Source organism: Macrobrachium nipponense, chromosome 4, assembly GCF_015104395.2.
Source record: "Macrobrachium nipponense isolate FS-2020 chromosome 4, ASM1510439v2, whole genome shotgun sequence".
Taxonomy (NCBI): Eukaryota; Metazoa; Arthropoda; class Malacostraca; order Decapoda; family Palaemonidae; genus Macrobrachium; species Macrobrachium nipponense.
The window spans coordinates 81,948,625-81,970,627 of NC_061100.1; the positions used below are offsets into that span (position 1 = coordinate 81,948,625).

Here is a 22,003-nt window from a genome sequence, read left to right on the forward strand (position 1 = left end):
CTGAAGTAATGATTCTGGTCTTGGGATCATTGGTATCGGTAGATGTACTCCCTGAAGGATAGTTTGTCTTTTCCTTACTGGGATTTGACTAATCCGTATTCGTCCATTAAGGGCAGGAAGATAATAAAAAACAAAACTTCGCCTTTAACAAGAGAATGAACGGCCTAAAGCTCTTGGTGTCAACTGAACTGTTTCCTTAAAAACATTCTACGTCAAAAGCACATACGTCATCCCCCAAGATTATAGTTAAGTGGTGGTTAAGTCAATAACTGCCAAACTTTCAATTACACCTGAAATTGTTTTAAATCTGAATACTTTCTGATTGGGAAAACCACTTCAACGACTCCAACAACAGTTAATGTTTTTTCCTTAGATGTCACTCCTTTCTTGTGTCCCTCTTTTTAATTTTTATTAGATTTGTCACTCTTTTATTATGTCACTCTTCTGAATTTTTATTTAGGTTTGTCACTCTTCTGTTATGTCATGTCACTCTTTCGAAATGTCACTCTTTCAATACACAACCATATAATGTAAAAGGTACTGGACAAAATTTGTAATAATTGAAAATCAGGTCAATGACGAGTCACATGAAAAAGACTGGAATGAGAAAAAAGAGTGAAGTGCCAATTGTTTATAGAGGCTTACAAACATTGGAACAGATGAGACAAGCTTATGCATCATAATATTGCCGGTCGCACTGGTGAGATTGCAAGCACGCAAACGATCTGGATTAGCTCAGAAGCACGTGACTGTGACGTCAGTGCGTTAAATAGGACATACAGAATAGACTAGCGTGTATGCCTTCATGTGTTCAGTAGCATGCATGTATCCATACATCCATTGGTCAGCGCACATACATGCGTTTGTAAGACGATTAAGGGAGACATTATACGATTTATCAAGTGTGGAAACTCGCCAGAGAGGAAGGTGCTTGGAGATGTCATAAGGTAAAGTAACAAAGACTTTAGAAAAGTTATATATTTTATATAGTGACATTGAGTTCAACTTCTAGAGAGGGGAATTGTAGAAAAGGATTACAAGACTTTTATCTATTATACACGTTGACGCATTTCAAAGTTTGATAATTATATTCTAATTTTCAGATGGATTCTGTTGTCCCTACTTAAAAATGAATTCTCTAGACTTGTGTTGACAGTTGTTGATAAGAACCTATGAGTAGTCGGACAGAAATAGATAAGGGGGAGTGTGGTTACTTATCTAATATTATTTCGTGGAAGAGTAATGGTAGTTTATTGATTTTTGAGATGTTCTTTAACTCATTTTATTCCATTTTCATGTAAGCTATTTTAGGAAATAATAATTGATTTTCAGCTAGCTACATAGGTGACAGGCAAGGGGCCGTCAAAGGTAGGTCACGCTTTCCAATTAGGAATTCTCTCCTATTATTTAGACGGGGTCATTTTGATGGGGGTCATTTTGACCCTCGTAATACACACACGCGCACACACATATGTATATATATATATATATATATATATATATATATAGTATATATATATATATATATATATATATATACATATATACTTTTAATGTATTTCAATAAATATATTATATATGGTATATGTGTGAGTGTATATATATAGTTATGTATGAGCCCGGCCTTGAAAGGACTCTGATACGTAAACAGGAAAAGTTGAGGGAGAACAAGGTGAATTGCTTGGACTTACCATAAGATAGGATTTAAAGTGAACATTTACTCTAGAGGAAAGGTCGCCAGAAACTCAGCTAATTACTCTACAGCTATTTATTTACAAGAGGCCCTTACTGGCCTGGAGAAAAGTAAATGCAACTGGTCCCCACATGGACTAATAATATCTCTCAAGTGAATGATTGCTGGCGCAAAATGAAATTCAGTAATGAAAGCTGGGTTTTGATATCTTGCAGTAATGCAACACTTGCGGGTGGACAGACTGGACACGTGACTCAGGGGATCTGGAAAAAAATCCCAGATTAGACAAGATAAAAGAAAAAGGATTTCTTGCACAAATTACGATTATTCAGTTCTCTAACACTGGGGCAAAGGAACTCTAATGTTTCACTGAGGTATGCACTGAAGACTTCATTGGTCTGGGACGATCACACAAGGGAAACATGCGGCCATGAGGCAGTGAGAAACAAAGGGATATTCAATGGAGTAGAAGTTTGATTTATGAAAATTAGGAGGGAAGGAACTGGCAATATGCTGCTTCACAAGACGTACCTGGATGCCATGTTCAGTGGATCTTTGTAGAAAATACGGCCTGGCTTTGTCTCAGGTCTGGGTCTCTTGGCGCGCCAGTACGCCATGGATAGGCCTAAAATGTGGGAAGGCTGGCTGCAGACATCCGTCCGAGGTCACGACTGGAGCTGTCTGAGAGCGAGGGCATGTGTTTTCCCTGGGTGTTGGGAGTCAGCTTAACCCCCCACGAGCAGGGCAATCCTGGAAACAGAACATACAGCCAGCAGAGGGTTCACAGGAAAAAGAGCTTAAGATATAGGCCTAAGAAGTACCAGTCTGCCTACATCCTTCCCTTTGAGATATGTCCCTAAAGCTGACAAGAGTCTATTTTCCCCCAACTTTAGGAAATTCCTACATCTGGCAGGCTAGCTTTGGTTTCCCGCCCAAATCAGCTGATATTTGGAGGAATATTTGTGCCTTTTTACAAATCAAAATAATTACTTGAATGCTGGGTAGACGAAAGAGATCGATAAACGTAGCAGCTCCCCCTGTTAAGAAGGCATTCACTCCCTTTTGGGCGTGAAGGCCTTGGCTTAAATAAGTTGATCGTCTCGACCACCCAGTTCTCCTACTCTAACTTGAAGTTTTTTAGAGCAGCGATACAGCTAACTACAGTGACCTACCTAACTTATAGGTGAGGATGCTAAGTGTACTAACTTAATGGAGTAATGTAGTCTAGCCTAAGTAATAACTACAGGTTGTCTGTGACGACAGTCTACTCTACCCCTAGATAAGGTTACTTGAAAATTCTTTCTGCTACTACCCTAATGCCCTGGTACTAAATCCTTAGCCTAACCTACTCAATACAGTTAATTGGGGACGCAATCATTCCAGCGTGTGGTACGCACAGCAGCGGTTTGTCGACGGAATTGGTAAAATACATGATGTGAGGTAATGATTCGTGAGGATGATGAGTGGTTAGTTGACCAGGATGGAAATGCAATGAGGTAATTATGACATTTACATGAGTGTTAGTATCACAATTTCTAGGGGTTAGAGGGTTAGTTTACTGGCAGAGATCAGGCTGGCTACCTTCTCTGGGTAGGTGCCAGGATCACTCTGCAAATGAATGTGACACTGTACCTCAGGCACAGGTGTCAAGGAGAGCATGTGGCTCTTTGGTTAGTGTGTTAATGATTTGTTACATCCCTTCTTCTTCTTCTTATTCCTCCAGGACCTGGCTCTACCAGTCCTAGGAGTAGACGGAGGCACCGACTCTAGGGTTAGGCCAGAAACGCCGTCAGGAGCAGAGGCGGTGGTAGCCTGAGGAATTGCAGAAGAACACCCTACTTCGGTATCTGCAGCAACCGTCGTAGAGGTGGAACCTACTGCAGGGGAGGCCCTCACTCCGGCTGCTGCCACAGCCGTCGTAAGGGTAAGACTCCAGACTGACTCCTGGTCGGGCAGTTCCTGGTTTTCCAGAGGAGGTATGAAGGTAAGGTCCGCCGGAGGTTCATCCTCGGGCGACAGAGGTAAGGGTGAAGAAGAATGATGGGCTGGAGATTGGCCATGGGCTGCGGTAAGCTCCATGCCTGATGGAGGATCTCCTGTAGGAGGATCCTTGATTAGGTTAGGCGCCGGCGCTAGCTCGGGGCCAGGCGCAGCGGTCAAGTTCGGTGGTGGCTCTACGTCCAGGCTTGATGGAGCTTGGCACTGCCCAGTGCTGCCAAGTGGCACTGGCAGAGAGTTGAGGTCGACTGGGCCTGTGATGGGTACCGGAGGTGCAATACCTCTCAGCGTGCCCTTGGTAATGGGAGACAGAGGCTCCTGTCTCTTGTTGAAGGCTAAGCCTTGTGGAAAATGGACAGTGTCCGCTGCTGGTAGTCGGCTAGGGCACCTAGGCCAATTCGTGGAGTGCCCTAGTACGTTGCAGGTTTTGCAACGGAACTGTGAATGGTCAATCTCCCTCCTTGGTAACGGGGGAGTCTGTTGGTGGACGTGCTTCCTGGAGGAAGTAGAATTTTGATGACTCCTTGCTTTGGAGTGATTTGACATGGGGTTAGGACCCCTAGGCTTTTTGAAATGTGAGGAAGACTTCATGTCTTGCCCTAGGAGGAGGCCATAACCTCCTGGAATGTAGCTTGCAACTGCAAGAGTACATACTTTGGAGAAACTAGGTCTGGTGACCCTCAATTGGACCGTAGGAAGGATCAGCTTGAAACGGTTGATACCTTCAATGGTGATCAGTTGACGTCTGTCAATATTAGCCCCTCGGGGGATTCGATCTTCCCGTATCAGGGAGATTTGAGCGCCAGAGTCGTTGTAGGCTCTGACGTGGCTTGGCGGATAATGGCTTTGGAGGGGTGCGACTGTTATAGGGCCCTTAGCTGGGGGTCCTAGTGAGAAAGAATTTGTAATGGCCATTGCGATGGCAGGAATATTAAAATTTGCGCACCCTCCATAGTTGGCAGACATGTGACCCTTGCGGCCACAGTCACGGCAGAACTTGTTCCAGAACCTCTTCCATGGCATTGGACGGTAAGGCCGAGATGCCCCCACAGGTTGCGAATCTGTGGAGTCACCAAGGCTGGCAGTGTGCTCTGGCACAGGTGAAGAATCCTCTTTGGCAGTGATTTGCGGTGGGGAGGTCAAGGAATCCTCCGTTGGATCACCCTCGGAAACAAGTCCGGGGTTAACTGGTGGGCTTACCTCTTCCAAAACGGTAAAATGGTAAAAGGCTGAGAGGATGCGGCAGGAACTTTGGGCTCTGACACTGGGTCAGGGCCAGGTTCACAAATAAAAGGGATGTCTGGGACATCGGAGGTACTAGCCTCTGAATCTAAAACTGACTGATTATGAGGCATGCTGCAGGGATCCGGTGCATCTGGTAGTGGGAGCTGCATCCAGGGGAGATACGGCTTTAGGAGATCTCGGCCCAATATTACCTGGTAAACATCATGAAACTGGTCCACTACGCCCAGGCGGCACAAGGTGGTTTCCCTGGTCTCCTGGTCCAAAAGGGGCATTTCCACATTCAGAAGGACCGAAGGAACAGAATAGAGGTGACCGTCAATCAATTCAAACTGAATTTCTTCGTCTGTCTGGATTTTGGCACCCCTAGGCAATGCCTTTCTTGCAATGAGGGAGACCTGGGCTTCGGTGTCGGCCATGACTTGTACCCACTGATAGGCCGTAGGAGACTGTTCATCAGGCAGGGCTATATGGTAGCCTTGGAGAAGTTCACCATGGAAGCTCTCATCCCAAGGTAGAGATCGACTTGGGCACTGGTCTGAATCCACAGCATGCCCACGCACACAACAAGTGGTGCAGAACCTCCGCAACCACCTCTCATGGTCTGGAGCTTAGAAACTTGCAGAGAGATTTCATCATCTCTGAGAGCTAGCTCATGCTTTCTCTCTTCTTCTCTTTCCTTTCTCTCTGCTTCTCTGGCTTTCTTTTCTTGCAGACATGCGGCATCCTGCTGCGCCTTTATCCACTGGTCAAGTGCTGGCCCAGTGTAACCGGCCTCCTTGCCCAGAGTTATGAGGATTTGGAGCTTCTCTAGCTCTATGGCAAAGAAGTCGCGGGAAGCAGGGGAAGACATTTCCCTTAGGCTGCAGTAGAGGTTCAGATGAAAAATTAAAATAATGGCCAGGAAAGGTACTGAATGGAATGGGAGTGCCTACTGGGTAAAGGGGCACTCACTTGGAAATGGGTTCTGCAATAATGGTAATGAAAAAGTCTGAAAAGACTGGGTGCTCTGTGGCACTTGGGAAGTGTCCCGTAAGTTGGTGGCACTTTTGGAATGGCACCTTCTGATGAGGTGAGACAATCAAATAGTGTGTGCGGCGTACGTCACACTTAAGGGGCGTTCCCAACTTGGGAGACGCTGGAATGGGCTACCTGTAGGTCCAATACAGGTGCAATGGCACTTATGGAGGCGTTCCTTGGGCAGCACTAGTAGTGCTGGTATTGCGGCACTTCGGGAGGCGTTCCCTTGATTGGGTGATCCGGGATAGCGGATACACTAATGGATTGGGCGTTCCGTAAGGACGGACACGCAGGTTTGACAGCACTTAGGGCTGGTATTGCGGCACTTTGGGAGGCGTTCCCTTGGAGTGTTCCGAAGGATCACTGACCCTTGTACACGGACACACTAATTAATTGGGCATTCCGTAAGGATGGACACGCAGGTAGAATGGCTACCTGTACAGCTGTACAGGTGCAATGGCACTTGTGGAGGCGTTCCTTGGAGCACTGGTAGCGTGCTGGCGTGTCTCGTCGGACGACACTAAATGCAGTATACTCAAGTATACAGAAATGAAATGGCACTGCTTGTGGCAGAGTGTAATGGTGGAGGAGAGAAAGTAAAAGGTGGGAGTACTTCAGCAGCCAGTCGATGGACAGTGTTACGAATTAGTGGCACTGTAAAATGGTAAGACCTGACGTGCACTGGTGGTGGCCAGTCCTAAACTGGTAACGACTTCCTTGATGGAAGTAATGAAGGTTGCGGTGCACACTGTGCGGTTTGTGCTTGCGGTATACGCAAGTCTTTTGTGATAATAATGGAAAAGACCACTCGGGCAACGGCAGGTAATGGTAATTTGAAAATGCTCAGTCCTTTGCTGAAGTACTCGATAAATGAAATAAATGCTTGCAAACTGCAATGGACACAGGCGCTTACGTATCACGCTCAGTGTAAATGAAAGACACAAGAGACTAAAATAATGTTAATTCTGCATGCGTATAAGAAATGGACGTAGTACTCTTGGCTTCGTGAATAATAGGTTCTGGTTCTCTCTCTCTCTCGGAGAGGGTGAAAATTATATATAATGAACTCACTTGTATTTAATTGAGCTAATACTTTTAGTTTTAATATGAAGCAACTTGCGTTAAATGATTTACTTACGTTAACGTTTACTGAAAGAATTGCTTTTGAATACGTTTTATGAAAATGATAACGCGCTCGCGGTGAACGATGTTTATGTTACAGGTAGTGGCTTGCGCTTATGAAATGATTTGCGTTTCCATATGAATTTAACAAAGACGCGTTTTACGTTAACAATTCTTGTGATTTACTCTTTGAAGATTTACGTTAACTTTACGTAAGGATACTAGGTCCCTGTGACAAGTGAAATGACGTTAAGGATTTTAAAATGAAATGTTAGCAAACATTTGTAAATGGAAAAGATTACGTTTAGTACGAAGTGAAATGAAACTTTCGCTCAGCAGGCGGGTGAGTGATGCTAGGTGAAACATGTGAGTGGGCTAGCAGAGCGGGTGCTATCAGCGATGGCGAATCAGCTGATTTCTGTAAAAGCGAAAACGATTTACAACACAAAGTTCTAATTTCTTGTTCAAGATGAATTACGTTAATTTTCTCTGGCAGAACGATAGATACTAGTATGAAGATTGATATTATTTACATTAAAACATCAAGACTTAGGTTACTTTGCTTAAATACTCGAGATAACTCTTAAAGGGATTAAAAACATGGCTGCCGCTTTGTGAGACGGAACGTTGGCTGGGAAAGCGCACATGCGAAGCTTACCAAACTGGCCAGCTTGAGCGGTTACCAACACTTGAAATGAAACCTATGTTAAAATGAATTCCCCTAACCTATCACAGACAAAAGAATTGTACACTTCTTTTGCTGTAACTATTAGTAGAACACTCCTAACTAGCTAGGCAAAGCACTTCCTAGTTTGATCTGGTACTTTCTGGCATCTATCTACACACGTGTTCGTGTTAGTGTCTCGTCAGACGAGAACAATGCGATTTACAAATAACAGAATTCACTCGGCGCTCTGGCCGTTACAATATAATAATATTTCTCACTTAACACTTATTTAAAACACTTCGTAATGAAAATACTTAAACGTACCTTAGGCTGACATTAGTTATAATTAATCATATTATATGAATGGTATACCTTACCGTGAGCCAGTGTGTGTCTTCCGCTGCAAGTGTGCTTTGTTTTTTTGCTTTGTAAAAACATTTACATTCGTTTTACAAGGGATAACGCGATTTACAAGCTTTTTTTAAGCAAGCCCAGATTCGATGCTGGCAAGCAGTCGTCATTGTTACGTATGAGCCCGGCCTTGAAAGGACTCCGATGCGTAAACAGGAAAAGTTGAGGGAGAACAAGGTGAATTGCTTGGACTTACCATAAGATAGGATTTAAAGTGAACATTTACTCTAGAGGAAATTCGCCAGAAACTCAGCTAATTACTCTACAGCTATTTATTTACAAGAGGCCCTTACTGGCCTGGAGAAAAGTAAATGCAACTGGTCCCCACATGGACTAATAATATCTCTCAAGTGAATGATTGCTGGCGCAAAATGAAATTCAGTAATGAAAGCTGGGTTTCGATATCTTGCAGTAATGCAACACTTGCGGGTGGACAGACTGGACACGTGACTCAGGGGATCTGGAAAAAAATCCCAGATTAGACAAGATAAAAGAAAAAGGATTTCTTGCACAAATTACAATTATTCAGTTCTCTAACACTGGGGCAAAGGAACTCTAATGTTTCACTGAGGTATGCACTGAAGACTTAATTGGTCTGGGACGATCACACAAGGGAAACATTCGGCCATGAGGCAGTGAGAAACAAAGGGATATTCAATGGAGTAGAAGTTTGATTTATGAAAATTAGGAGGGAAGGAACTGGCAATATGCTGCTTCACAAGACGTACCTGGATGCCATGTTCAGTGGATCTTTGTAGAAAATACGGCCTGGCTTTGTCTCAGGTCTGGGTCTCTTGGCGCGCCAGTACGCCATGGATAGGCCTAAAATGTGGGAAGGCTGGCTGCAGACATCCGTCCGAGGTCACGACTGGAGCTGTCTGAGAGCGAGGGCATGTGTTTTCCCTGGGTGTTGGGAGTCAGCTTAACCCCCCACGAGCAGGGTAATCCTGGAAACAGAACATACAGCCAGCAGAGGGTTCACAGGAAAAAGAGCTTAAGATATAGGCCTAAGAAGTACCAGTCTGCCTACATCCTTCCCTTTGAGATACGTCCCTAAAGCTGACAAGAGTCTCTTTTCCCCCAACTTTAGGAAATTCCTACATCTGGCAGGCTAGCTTTGGTTTCCCGCCCAAATCAGCTGATATTTGGAGGAATATTTGTGCCTTTTTACAAATCAAAATAATTACTTGAATGCTGGGTAGACGAAAGAGATCGATATACGTAGCAATACACACACACACACACACACACACACATATATATATATATATATATATATATATATATATATATATATATATAGATATATATAATATATATAAATAAATATATATATATATATATATATATATATATATATATATTATATATAACAGGGGATATGTGAAATCTAGGTATTTCACGAAGTTCCTAGGGCATATGTGAAATAACTAATTCACAGGAGCTGTTGATCCCAGAGGGCTAGTACTAAACACAATGAAACAGTGATTCACCTACACTGTTCTGCCATGTTTGGCACTAGTCCCCTGGGGGCCAAATGTGTTTCACCGTTTTTATTACTAGCTCTTGCGGGATCAAATGCACTGAAGGGACATCTGATCCTCCACGGGATAGTACTAAATACAGCGAAATACATTTGATTCCCGGGTGCTAGTGCTAAACGTGGCGAAGCAGCGTAGATGAATCTCTGTTTCACCCTGCTTAATACTAGGCACTACTAGCCCTTGGGGTTCAAATGTTCCCCAAGCAAATTGATCATTTCACATATTCCTAGCAACATAAACAAACATACAAACTAGTGAAAAGCGCAATCATTGGTACCTGATGCAAACACTAACAGTTGAGGATTAAAAATATCAGACTGTGCCCTTATTCGGGCATTTTGCCTAAATTCTCAGAGTTAGGCAGGTTTAGTTGTGCAAGTTTGGCTCTGAGAGATACTTTTAGCTGTACATGTATACCTCTTAGATAGTTGAATCGAATTTTGGGGATCTTTTCTGGCGAAAAAGGATGGACTTGTAGACTGCATGTTTAACGCTGTTACTTGGTCAAAAAACGCAAAAAGCCTTACATAACAACACCACACCCCCTTTGCGTTTTCTGAATTACGGGGAGACATCTCTCAACCCAATTCATTGTTAACAAGGATAACACGCCAATATCATTAATGAATAGTACCACAACTAAAGGTAGGTTTAGACCTATGCACTTTTGTGTTGCGGGCTGTTACAGCATGGGACCACAAGAAACCGCCAGAAAATTGATGCAGTGGGGAGAAAAAATGAACGTTATTGGGCGGCGTGGCGCGGATCCGTGCAGTGTGTTACGGGCATGTCACGGCATGTTGCTGCGGAGTCTAGCGGAGTGTTACGGCGTTGGTGCGGTTTTATGGTCGTTGTTGCTATGCCAGGGCACGCGCTCTTGCGGCTTTGTTACTCCGTGTAGCGGTGTATTGTGGGTGGCTTGCGGTGTTGTTGCGGAGTAATAATAATATAATTCATAATAATGAGACAAATGAGAAGCAAATGATGGACATAACAAAAATACTTATACTAAACAAACATGTAAAGCATAGAAAGTAAGAAGATGAACATGAAAAGCATAGAAAGTAAGAAAATGAACATGAAAAGCATAGAAACTAAGAAAATGAAGATGAAAAGCATATAATGTCAGAAAATGAACATGAAATGCATAGAAAGTAAGAAAATGATCATGAAAAGCATAGAATGTAAGAAAATCAACATGAAAAGCATAGAAAGTAAGAAAATAAACATGAAAAGCATAGAATGTAAGAAAATGAACATGAAAAGCACAGATTGTAAGAAAATGAACATGAAAAGTATAGAATGTAAGAAAATGAAATTGGGACTAGGTTTATACCATAACATTTTCAACTACAAATATCATAAATTATCAACTGAGGTCAATATGTCTCTAGTCTGTTACTGATTTTTCATTGTTCCCCTGTTAATAACTATGTCCAGTCGATGTTAACTATTGTTTTATTATCATATTTGTATGTGTTCATGTTCATTTGATCATGTTCTCAATATCATACTATTGTTCTTTACCTTGTATGTTATTATATCATTTGATGGCTATATTTAATTCATGTTACATTTCATTTTATAGGTCAAGTTATTTTCCGAGTTCTATTTATTTCATATTTCATATATCATATTTCATGTTAGATTTCCTGTTATAATTCTTCATTTCTTTTCAACCAATCATATCATCATATATATTGTCATGACATATAAGTTAAGCATCAATAAGGAAAATGTAAATGCAAGTCAGTATTTCAACATATTTATTACAAAAAGAAACATTTTGAATGATATAAAATGTACAAAATCATTTGATATTAAGAATAGAACTAAAAACTCATATATTATTAAAAAAAATAAAATTCTATTTATTTATACATTGTCGACAGGCTGTCACAGCGCGAATGATGCCCCCGTGGTCTGTCCGGTCCCTTTTATCCTCCCCAGAATCCGCGGCAACCTTCCATCCAATCGACCTATGTTTATGTCAAAATTAAGAGGTGGTTGTGGAATTATTGATATTCAGTGTAAAGCGAAGTCAATCATGCTTAGTGCATTTCTAATGTTTAAAAGAGCGTTGTTTGGATACCAAATGATTATTTATTATTGTAAAGTCAGAGCAACCTACCTTATAGAAAATGAATGACATCAGGATTGCACTATTTTTACACCTAGTTTTTATGAAAATATGATAAATATATTACGAAGTGCTAATAAGATGACCTCTTATCCACAGATAAAAACAAAAGTGGTATATGAACATTTATTGAAAAACAGTGAATATGTTCCAGATATTGAATAATTGTATCCATTATTCAACTGGAAACGAATTTGGGAACATGTAAGTAATAAGTATATAGAAAATAAAAGTAGAGAAATTTTATTTAAGAATGTTCATGAAGTTTTAAGTACAAATGATAGGCTAGCCATGATGAAAATAAAAGATGTTAAGGAATGCGGTTGTGGATGCACAGAAACTAATATGCAAATGGTATATTTCTGTCCTTTGGTTAAGAATTTGTTGTCCTGGGTATTCGAATTGCTTAGAAAATGTTGTAAATTAAAAACTATAGCAGGTTAAGGATTTTAAAACTAGATTTTGAAGCAAACTGAAAAAAGGATGAAAATACAGCAATGGTAATAATAGCAGATTTTATTTCAAGTATATGGATGGCAATATATTTGGGAATAAGCACTGACCAGCAAATTATTAAATGTATAAAGAATAGACTGTTAAATATATTTAATGTAAATGTTACAGGATTTAAGTCTAATGTTAACAAAATTTTCACGAATCAGTATGTTTCTAATTTAAAAACATATTTAGAAAAAAAATAAATTGTAATATTTTTATATTATACATAGATCTTATAATGTATATACAAAATTGTAAAATATGATTTTGTAAAGTAATATTTCTTAATAAGAAAAAAAAGTATTGAGGTTCCCCTAAAAAAAAAATCTACTTAGGGAGACGCCGTAACACATCGAACGCACGCCGCACGCCCCGCAACATGTGCACACCATTTATTAATCGTGTATGAAGGCGCCGTAAGGGCACCGCACGGCACCGTAACATCACGTCATAACACTTTGCGGGTGGGTTCTTACCTCTTTTGTTGCGGGGCCACGCCACACCGCTTAGTTATGGCTTCATGCCACTTCATCAACCTGCCAGATGACGCACAGAAATTTGAAATTATTTAAAATCCGGGCGGCATCGTGCGGCTTTAACGGTCTTCACCTGGCCCCGCCAGCGAGGTGACGCGCTTTTGGTGCGTTTATAGTGCGGTTTCATGCCGTTTCTTGGGGTCCCACGCCGTAACAGACCACACCACAAAAGTGCGTAGGTGTAAACCAGTCTTAAGTACTTTCACTTGCTGAGCATTCCCTGTAGATATGAACTCAGATCATAAGTTACTAAGCGAGATACGACGAGACGTATATACGTACGTGTGTGTCTCTCTCTCAAAATCTTGCGAGTAATCATGGGTTGATTTTCAGACCTTAGAGGACCGCTGTGAGTTACCTCGCTTTTATAAATTACTTGCGTAACTATAAAGTATGAACACAATAAAAGTTTATCAGATCAATTTAAATTCACCATTCATAAAAACTGAAACACAGGAAAAATAAAATAAAATGGAGGAATATTAAAACGCATTTGTTAAATTTAAAGTTGAAATTAATTTAATAACTAAAGGTTAAACATATCAAAGAGTAATAATATAAGTGACAAATGAAATTAATCACTCAATGGGAATAATAACTACATGGCACTCAAATGCAACAAATTACAACAAGATTCAAAGACTCAGGGGAACCACACACATCACTATACAACACTAGATGACAGTTAGGTCACCTCAAAAGTTGAGCCAAGAAGCAGTTCGTTCCGTGACATTTCCGTCCTGCATTCGGGTTTGTTGGGGAACAGAGACAAGTCATACAATTACCGCGATTGCAGAACTGACTTACAAAGTTTCATGAACATAAAAAACTTTATAATAATTATCAAGTTCGTTGTCGAAAATGTTAAATGGTGGTGTGTCTCAATACAATTTTGGGCGATGTCACACCCATACAGTGTTCGCACATACGCATACACACCCACAGAGAGCCACACAAAGGAGCGATCAGAGGGGCGAACAACTACCCTTCCTTTCCCTTCCGATCTCTTGACCTCTCCTAATGGCGTCTCTGGCGAGAGGCACAAACAGAATCTAATAATACCCTCAACTCTTACCATACGTGTTATGCGCAATATATTCTCCAGGAGCAATTTATACATATAAGGATAAATTATTTATATAAGGATAAATTAATTATCATAACTAAGACAATATATATTGCGTTACTAAAACGACTACTGACGCTTATGTCGAAGACTTCGTCTTTGTGTAAAGCCATCTTTTCGGTGCTAACCAAACCACAGAAACTACGTACCTACATGCTAGAACATAGCAAAATTAGATGGAATAATGTTAAGGGTGTCATTCTTGAGCAGATGTGGTTCTTTCAACCTTATTATGACATGCAATAGTGAGATATATATATATATATATATATATATATATATATATATATATATATATATATATATATATATATATATATATATATATTTTACAAAATGCATAGGTATGCAAATATATTTGGTTTTCACCTGAATATAAATAGAGTAACATAGTTCTTGTCTGTCAATTACCTGACAGACGGCATTTCGCAATGGAAAATCAATCAATAATTTCTTATAAGACAGACACTAATAACTTTATAGTAAGAGACAGATAGCACGGAAACAAGTGAATACATAAAAACATTAGAATAAAAATATAGTTGTGAGAGGAATTCCTCACATCTTTCCAACCCTTCAAGTACTAATATAAACAATAACCGGGTATGTCTGAACACTGCCATGAACTCACTTTCAAAAACAAAAATATAGAATAACACAGTTTTTATACGTTTGACAGACTTACTAGTTCTTATCACTGTGACTGCAGATTCTCTAATGGAATCAACTTTACTGTTAGTGTTAACGTAAAACAATCCTTAAATATGTTTTTAATAACATCATAATTGAAGGAATTATGAAAATCTGATTTTTTAGACAATCAAAAATATTCAGAAAATAATAGTCTCCTGAACTTAAGAGTGAATGATAAGGTTCTGGTTTGCTTCATATTTTAATGTGAAGGAAACCGTGAGAAGAAAAGATTTTGAATTTATCCGTCGCCATTTAAGAAATATGGCGTAAAGGATTTGCTGAGAAATCGAATAAGGGCAAAATATTGTGGACCTTTTAGCTTCAACAACATCCTCATTTGCTTTTTATCTCAAGCATAATTACTGGATAATAATCGCAGTCCTCCATCATCAGCTTTATCTTTTTATTTCATGAGTTATGAATCAAAATAAAAATACGCCTGTCTAATTTTACTCACTGAACAAGCCCAATGTTTCTAGCATCTCCAAATCAGGGACCTTTGTCTAGGTAATATAAGTTCAAACATGCCTCCATTAACGTTCTATGTGCTGTTGTCATAGTAGCAAGTTGGCGCCATGATATTGGCAAAGTTTTTATTATTGGGGCCTCTTTTAATACCAGGAACCAGAAACATTTCCTTAATTTTTGTAGTACATGAACACCATATTCTTTGGAAGATTGAATTTCAACTCAATAAGACCTGTAGGCTTGCCCCGTATGAATGAGGATTTATAATAATAATAATAATAATAATAATAATAATAATAATACAATTATTATTATTATTATTATTATTATTATTATTATTATTATTATTATTATTATAATAATAATAATAATAATAATAATAATAATAATAGACTATACATAACACGAAAGGAAGGAGGGAGAGGACTACTAAGTATAGAGGACTGCGTCTACATCGAGAACAGAGCACTGGGGCAATATCTGAAAACCAGTGAAGACGAGTGGCTAAAGAGTGCATGGGAAGAAGGACTAATAAAAGTAGACGAAGACCCAGAAATATACAGAGACAGGACAATGACAAACAGAACAGAGGACTGGCACAACAAACCAATGCACGGACAATACATGAGACAGACTAAAGAACTAGCCAGCGATGACACGTGGCAATGGCTACAGAAGGGAGAGCTAAAGAAGGAAACTGAAGGAATGATAACAGCGGCACAAGATCAGGCCCTAAGAACCAGATATGTTCAAAGAACGATAGACGGAAATAACATCTCTCCCATATGTAGGAAGTGCAATACGAAAAATGAAACCATAAACCACATAGCACTTGCACAGAACCAGTACAAAAAGAGGCATGATTCAGTAGCAAAAGCCCTCCACTGGAGCCTGTGCAAGAAACATCAGCTACCTTGCAGTAATAAGTGGTACGAGCACCAACCTGAAGAAGTGATAGAAAATGATCAGGCAAAGATCCTCTGGGACTATGGTATCAGAACAGATAGGGTGATACGTGCAAATAGGCCAGACGTGATGTTGATTGACAAAATCAAGAAGAAAGTATCACTCATTGATGTCGCAATACCATGGGACACCAGAGTTGAAGAGAAAGAGAGAGAAAAAATGGATAAGTATCAAGATCTGAAAATAGAAGTAAGAAGGATATGGGATATGCCAGTGGAAATTGTACCCATAATCATAGGAACACTAGGCACGATCCCAAGATCCCTGAAAAGGAATCTAGAAAAACTAGAAGCTGAAGTAGCTCCAGGACTCATGCAGAAGAGTGTGATCCTAGAAACGGCGCACATAGTAAGAAAAGTGATGGACTCCTAAGGAGGCAGGATGCAACCCGGAACCCCACACTAAATACCACCCAGTCGATTGGAGGACTGTGATAGAGCAAAAAAAAAATAATAATAATAATAATAATGATAATAATAATAATAATAATAATAATAATAAGCAAATATTGTCTTTATTGTCTTTAGAGCCACGGCCATTTTCTCGAAAGAAACTCTTATACCAAATGTTTAGTATTATGTTTAACTCTAGGCCCATTTTATTGTTTACAGTGTATGCCTTTTGCATTTGGCAACTTCATTAGAACCATGACTACCATCTTATCAACAGTAGATGTAATGTTCACATAGTGCATATTACAATCACATAGTAATGCGTATAATGCCAGGATCTTTATTGCTTGAGAATGGATGCAACTCGCATTCATTTTGACCTTTATGTAGATAGATGAAGATTCCACTTGCATTTAGTATTTATTAGACGCAATCTTTTTCTTTCTTTCTTTCTTTATTTTAGCAGCGCCGTTCAGCAAAATGTAAATCCACCATTACTTAGTAGCTTCTTTGACAAACGTAGGGAAGAGGAGTAGCACACGCATTACTGCCAATGTTTATGATGTTCCAAACACCAGATGGGTCTTTCGATAGCGTATAGCATCGAACATAATCAGTTGTCGGACGGGTAAGTGCGGGAATTGCACCTGAAAATATGGGAAATATTTAAATACAAAAAATTAGAAAGAAATGTGATTTTTCACGGTTTGGTAATGTTAATTTTCCTTTGTTAATAAGCACACCTTTTCTGTTTCATTTCTGAATAACAGTTCGGAGATATTCGAGATATATATCTAAAGTAAACAAATGAAGCATCATCTTAGTAAATGCAATGTGATGCATGATTTATTTTAAACTGCTGGTGCCATTGTGCTTCAATCATGTAAATTCAGAGTTTAGTATTGTTTGGGTATAAGTTATGTCAACAGACGAACATGTGCGCCGATAACACGGAAAAGAAAGGAGTTTCTTGTTTTATCTTGCACTTACCAGTCCTAAGCTGCCATTTTGGGCCTTCCATTCCCCTACCTGCTGACCATGCACTGAAGAGTCCTATCCAGGCCTCTGATATACCTGTTTGAGAATGACAAGTTGATAGCCACTGATTAGTTTTCTCGTACCTGAAAAACCTTCCGTCACATCTGAAATATTTTACTTCGCTGTTTGTTCCAAAGTGAGACGGAATTCAATTTTATGCGCCATTTCATTCCCGAAAGAATGTCTGAGTCTTTCATGAAATCAAAATAAGTCTAAGGAAAAGTGTCAACAAGAAGCCTGAGTGTATCGAAGAGCATCCAGATTGAGACAGATCTACTTAACACTGAATGAAATGAACCTAATTATACATACCTATGCCAAGGTTTGATATTTGTACAAATGAGTCACCTGCAGACCAAACAAAATATTTATCTGTTTAAAAATCACCTGCTGATTGGAGAAGGGCAATAGCTTCATCCATCGTCTGGTTAGTGCTCAAGATAGCTAGCTGGCCGCCTTCGTCGTAACAAGTACGATTCGCGTCAAACCACTTTCCGCCACTTCTAACCAGATTGTAATACATCTCACGGCCTTTAACTGGATACAACGCTGTAAATTATAAAAAGGGAATTCCTGCTGATGTGTTCGTTAGAGTAAAGTTGCGTTAGCTTTAGGAAGGATTTTCCAGATGACACACGCAGCTATCTCTCTCAATAATGATAAGCACGCCGAGTTCTAAAAGTCCCCTTCATTATATAGGAGTAAGCAAAAATATCAGACAATTAAAACGCGCATAGATATATAACGACAGATTCTGGACTTCTCTTTCCTACACAATAGCGAGCTCTACTCTATGCTTGGATAACGCAAGAACAAAAGAACAAAGCATCCACGGATTCTGCGTTAAAGCTTTTAGATGTCACTTATAATTAGCCTTGGTTTATGCAATATCATTAAAAATTGCCACTATGAAATGAACTATTTTTGTTATAAATGCTAAAATTATTATCATTATATTATCCCTGCCTGCTATTATTATTATTATATTATTATTGTTGTTGCTGTTGGTGGTGGTGTTTGTACTAAGGGTACTGGCACCGAGCTCATTTAATAGCATTTCAAACATTTCTAGGTGGTATTTCCGTCTGCAAACTAGCCGAACGTTATAGTTTTATGAATAGTAATGTTTAACCCAATAAACCGAAATGCTCCACTTACGCTGCTTTACAAATGTGATGGCTGTATCTACAGACTTCAGAAGGTGGTATTCGGCAACAGCGAAGGAGACCAAGCATTCCAAATCATTATCTGCTTTGCTTTCGACGGACGCGTGAGTGCAGTTTGGCAAGGCGAAGCAAACCTCCCGACATTCACCTGGAAATGGAAAATTCCCTTAACAATATTTGCATTTATCAGTATACTGTTACCGTTGCCAGGAGATTATAAAAGTTAGTAACACAACAGTTCCAATAAACTTATATAATTTCTTTTGGCTCGTATTTTAAGTTTTCAAACCCTCTGCCAGGATTAGTCACCATAAAATAGAAATTTCTTCGAGCATGCTTAAATTTCGGTGAACGTGTAAGTTAAAGTTTAAAAACGCCTACTTATAAAAAGCTTTAAATTTATCCCATTTATTCCCTGGACCTGCTATTGCTACCACCAATTTTATTTAACTATTATTCGGTGCGAGGATCCCAGTAGTTTTTATATCGTCTATTCCTTTCATGGCGGGAAGTGGAGAATAACAACTCTTCATTTTTCGCGCCCAAAGAGTTAATCCCAGTGTCATCTTGCATCTTGGAAATCACCAGGTTCACTGTACCGGAGTTCAAAATCATACATCCGGATATTAGGAGAACTGCGACTAGGATTCATACGTTATGTGATACACTGGACTTAATGGTTTCTTTGGATTATGATATTTCTAACCACTACTAGCTATCATCAAGGTGCTATCCTATTTTTTATCTTGAAATAGACCATTAGTGCTGACCATATACTTCTGTGCAGGGAAAATAACATTACTTTGTCTCCCATTCAAGTGAGTTGACTTCTTGATCACTATAAACGCTTGACAACTTGTTCTTTAATCATAAGTCACAAAGAAGTCTAAATTTTTTCAAGCTGCCTCTCAAGGCAATAAAATGGTTGCTTGATTCACCAAAGAGAAACGTCTTCCAGTTGAAAATAAAAGCAGCCTTTAAGCTAAGCTTCGCTCAGAAAATCTAACCAGACTTCAATAGAATGCAAATTAAAATCACACTCCGGCCTTCAATATCAGTGAGATTGCTATTAGATGCTGAGGGCGGTGTCAAGGGGAATTGCAAAGCCTGCAGAACATAATCCTTTTGTAACGCGTTCGTTTTCCTTCCCAGGATCCTGGCCAAATTTAGCCCAATTTTGTTTCCCAGGATTTGGTTTCAAATCTTGGGATTTTCACTTTCGTATTTCTTTATATAATTTACATTCGATAATGTATAAACAAGGCCGGTGTCACATATAATTTGCACTCCCTTGAATTTGGACTCGCCAGTCATTATTATACTTATAAAAGTAACTCCCCAATCGTTATTAAATGTATGATTTGCACTCCATCAGTCCATATTATACGTGCAATAAACACTCCCTCTGTATAATAAGCACTCCCCTAGTTTCTATGTGAATTGTAAGTATACTAATGTCATTAGCCACTGAAATTATTGTTTACGTGAATTGGAAGCATACTAATGTCATTAGCTGTTGTTGCATGTTGTTTATATCTTTATTATTCACTCCAGCGCCCAGTACTCACCATTGTTCTTGAGCAAATCATAAGATTCTACATCTTCTCGAAAGAACTTTGTTTTTGCTGGTAAACTTCTTTCATCGAAAATCGGAACAGTTTATTAATGAGTGTGAGGATGATATATATATATATATATATATATATATATATATATAATATATATATATATATATATATATATATAGATATATATATATATATATATATAGATATATATATATTATATATATATATATATATATATATATATTGTTTCCTTTTTCTGAAAAATGTATTACACTTGTTAGCGGAAATGTAAAGTGCAATAGTTTCTTCAATTATCTGGCAACTTGACTGCAGGGAAAGGTCAAGAAATCAATGTCTATGATGATATCTCCAATCAAGATATCATATATCTCGTATTTAACAATTCATGGCAAAATTGACCTTAACAGGTTCAGTGGTCATTCAACCAAGGTTCATAATCCATAGAACTTTACAAACGAGGCTCCCTATTTTGATGTGTAATTCTAATAAAACTCTAAATCGATTTTTCGTCATTAATCAAAGATGTCATAAATAAAAATCCAATTTGAATTGCCCTTTTAGTTTCAGAAGAAAAATGCAGCACACTCCTTGACAATAGACTAGAGAACAAAGAAGAAAACATTGCGGAAAAATTTATTTTCTGGTTTAGACTTGAGTTATTGACGAGTCCGTCACCTTTTGAATTTTGATTCGAGTTCCTCCAGATGGTAGGATGGAGGATGGATGGATGTATGAGATTTAGGTCTAAGACATGGGATTAAGAACCAAAGAGTCATTCAGCTCCATCATGAGTCAAGTCATGAGCAATGGTTATGTGCGTATTATTTATGGGAGTACAAACTTAATGAAAACTGAAGATAAAAAAAGGAATATATATTATATATATATTGGTAAAAATATGGATGATACTAGTTCTTAAAATATTAAATTTATATTAAAATGCTAAGAATCTATTATATTTTATTAAATAGATAAATCTTTTTTTAAACTTTAATGCAGCTTCTGCATCTTTGCTAAGGGCTTGCCTGCAAGGCCATGTATATGCCCCACAGCAGCATACTGTTGACACTGCACCAAAATGTGCTCAATTGACAAAGGGCTGTTTCAGTGAGCACATTCTGGATCCTCAGAGCCTTCTAACAAAAATTGATGAGTCAGGTGAGAGTGCCCAATTCTCAACCTGCATAAAACTATCTCACTTTTTCTGTTTTTATGGAATGCTGATGACCAGAAGGATACGCTGGGTCGGATAGTTCTATACTTTGTATATTTGCAAGAGATGACCATCGGGTCTGCCACTTCTGCCAGGTATAAGATTTAATCTTTTTATGTAAATCTGTGTGGGGAACATTGGGTAAATTAACAGAAATATTAGTGCTAGCAAACTTAGCTTCTGCGTTTGCATGTTCGTTCCTATTTATTCCAACATGAGCAGGTACCCAGCGGAAGCATACAGATTTGTGGCAAGAATGTATATGATGCAGCCACTCTTTGATCTTTTGCACTAAAGGATGGAATGGATTATATTTACAAATACTATCAATTACACTTTGAGAGTCTGTATAAATAACCGATTGATTTCTTGGTGTTAAAGTTAAGCACTTCTCTCAAAGTGTGGACTACAGCAGTCTACTCGGCGGAAAATGAAGAAGCCGAGTCAGGTAATCGATCTAAGCTGGAGTTTTCTTTGGTTA

At 39.0% G+C, this 22,003-nt stretch overlaps 1 protein-coding gene across 1 annotated transcript; it reads right to left on the reverse strand.

Annotated features, from left to right (window-relative positions):
• Positions 1-16,659: 16,659 nt before the first annotated feature.
• Positions 16,660-21,596, reverse strand: LOC135211420 (uncharacterized). Its single transcript, XM_064244732.1, has 5 exons — positions 21,509-21,596; positions 18,713-18,868; positions 17,942-18,103; positions 17,507-17,590; positions 16,660-17,163 (listed from the first exon to the last, which is right to left on the reverse strand). The coding sequence occupies exons 1-5, from the start codon at positions 21,594-21,596 to the stop codon at positions 17,015-17,017; spliced, it is 639 nt and encodes a 212-aa protein (XP_064100802.1). The 3' UTR covers positions 16,660-17,014.
• Positions 21,597-22,003: the final 407 nt, after the last annotated feature.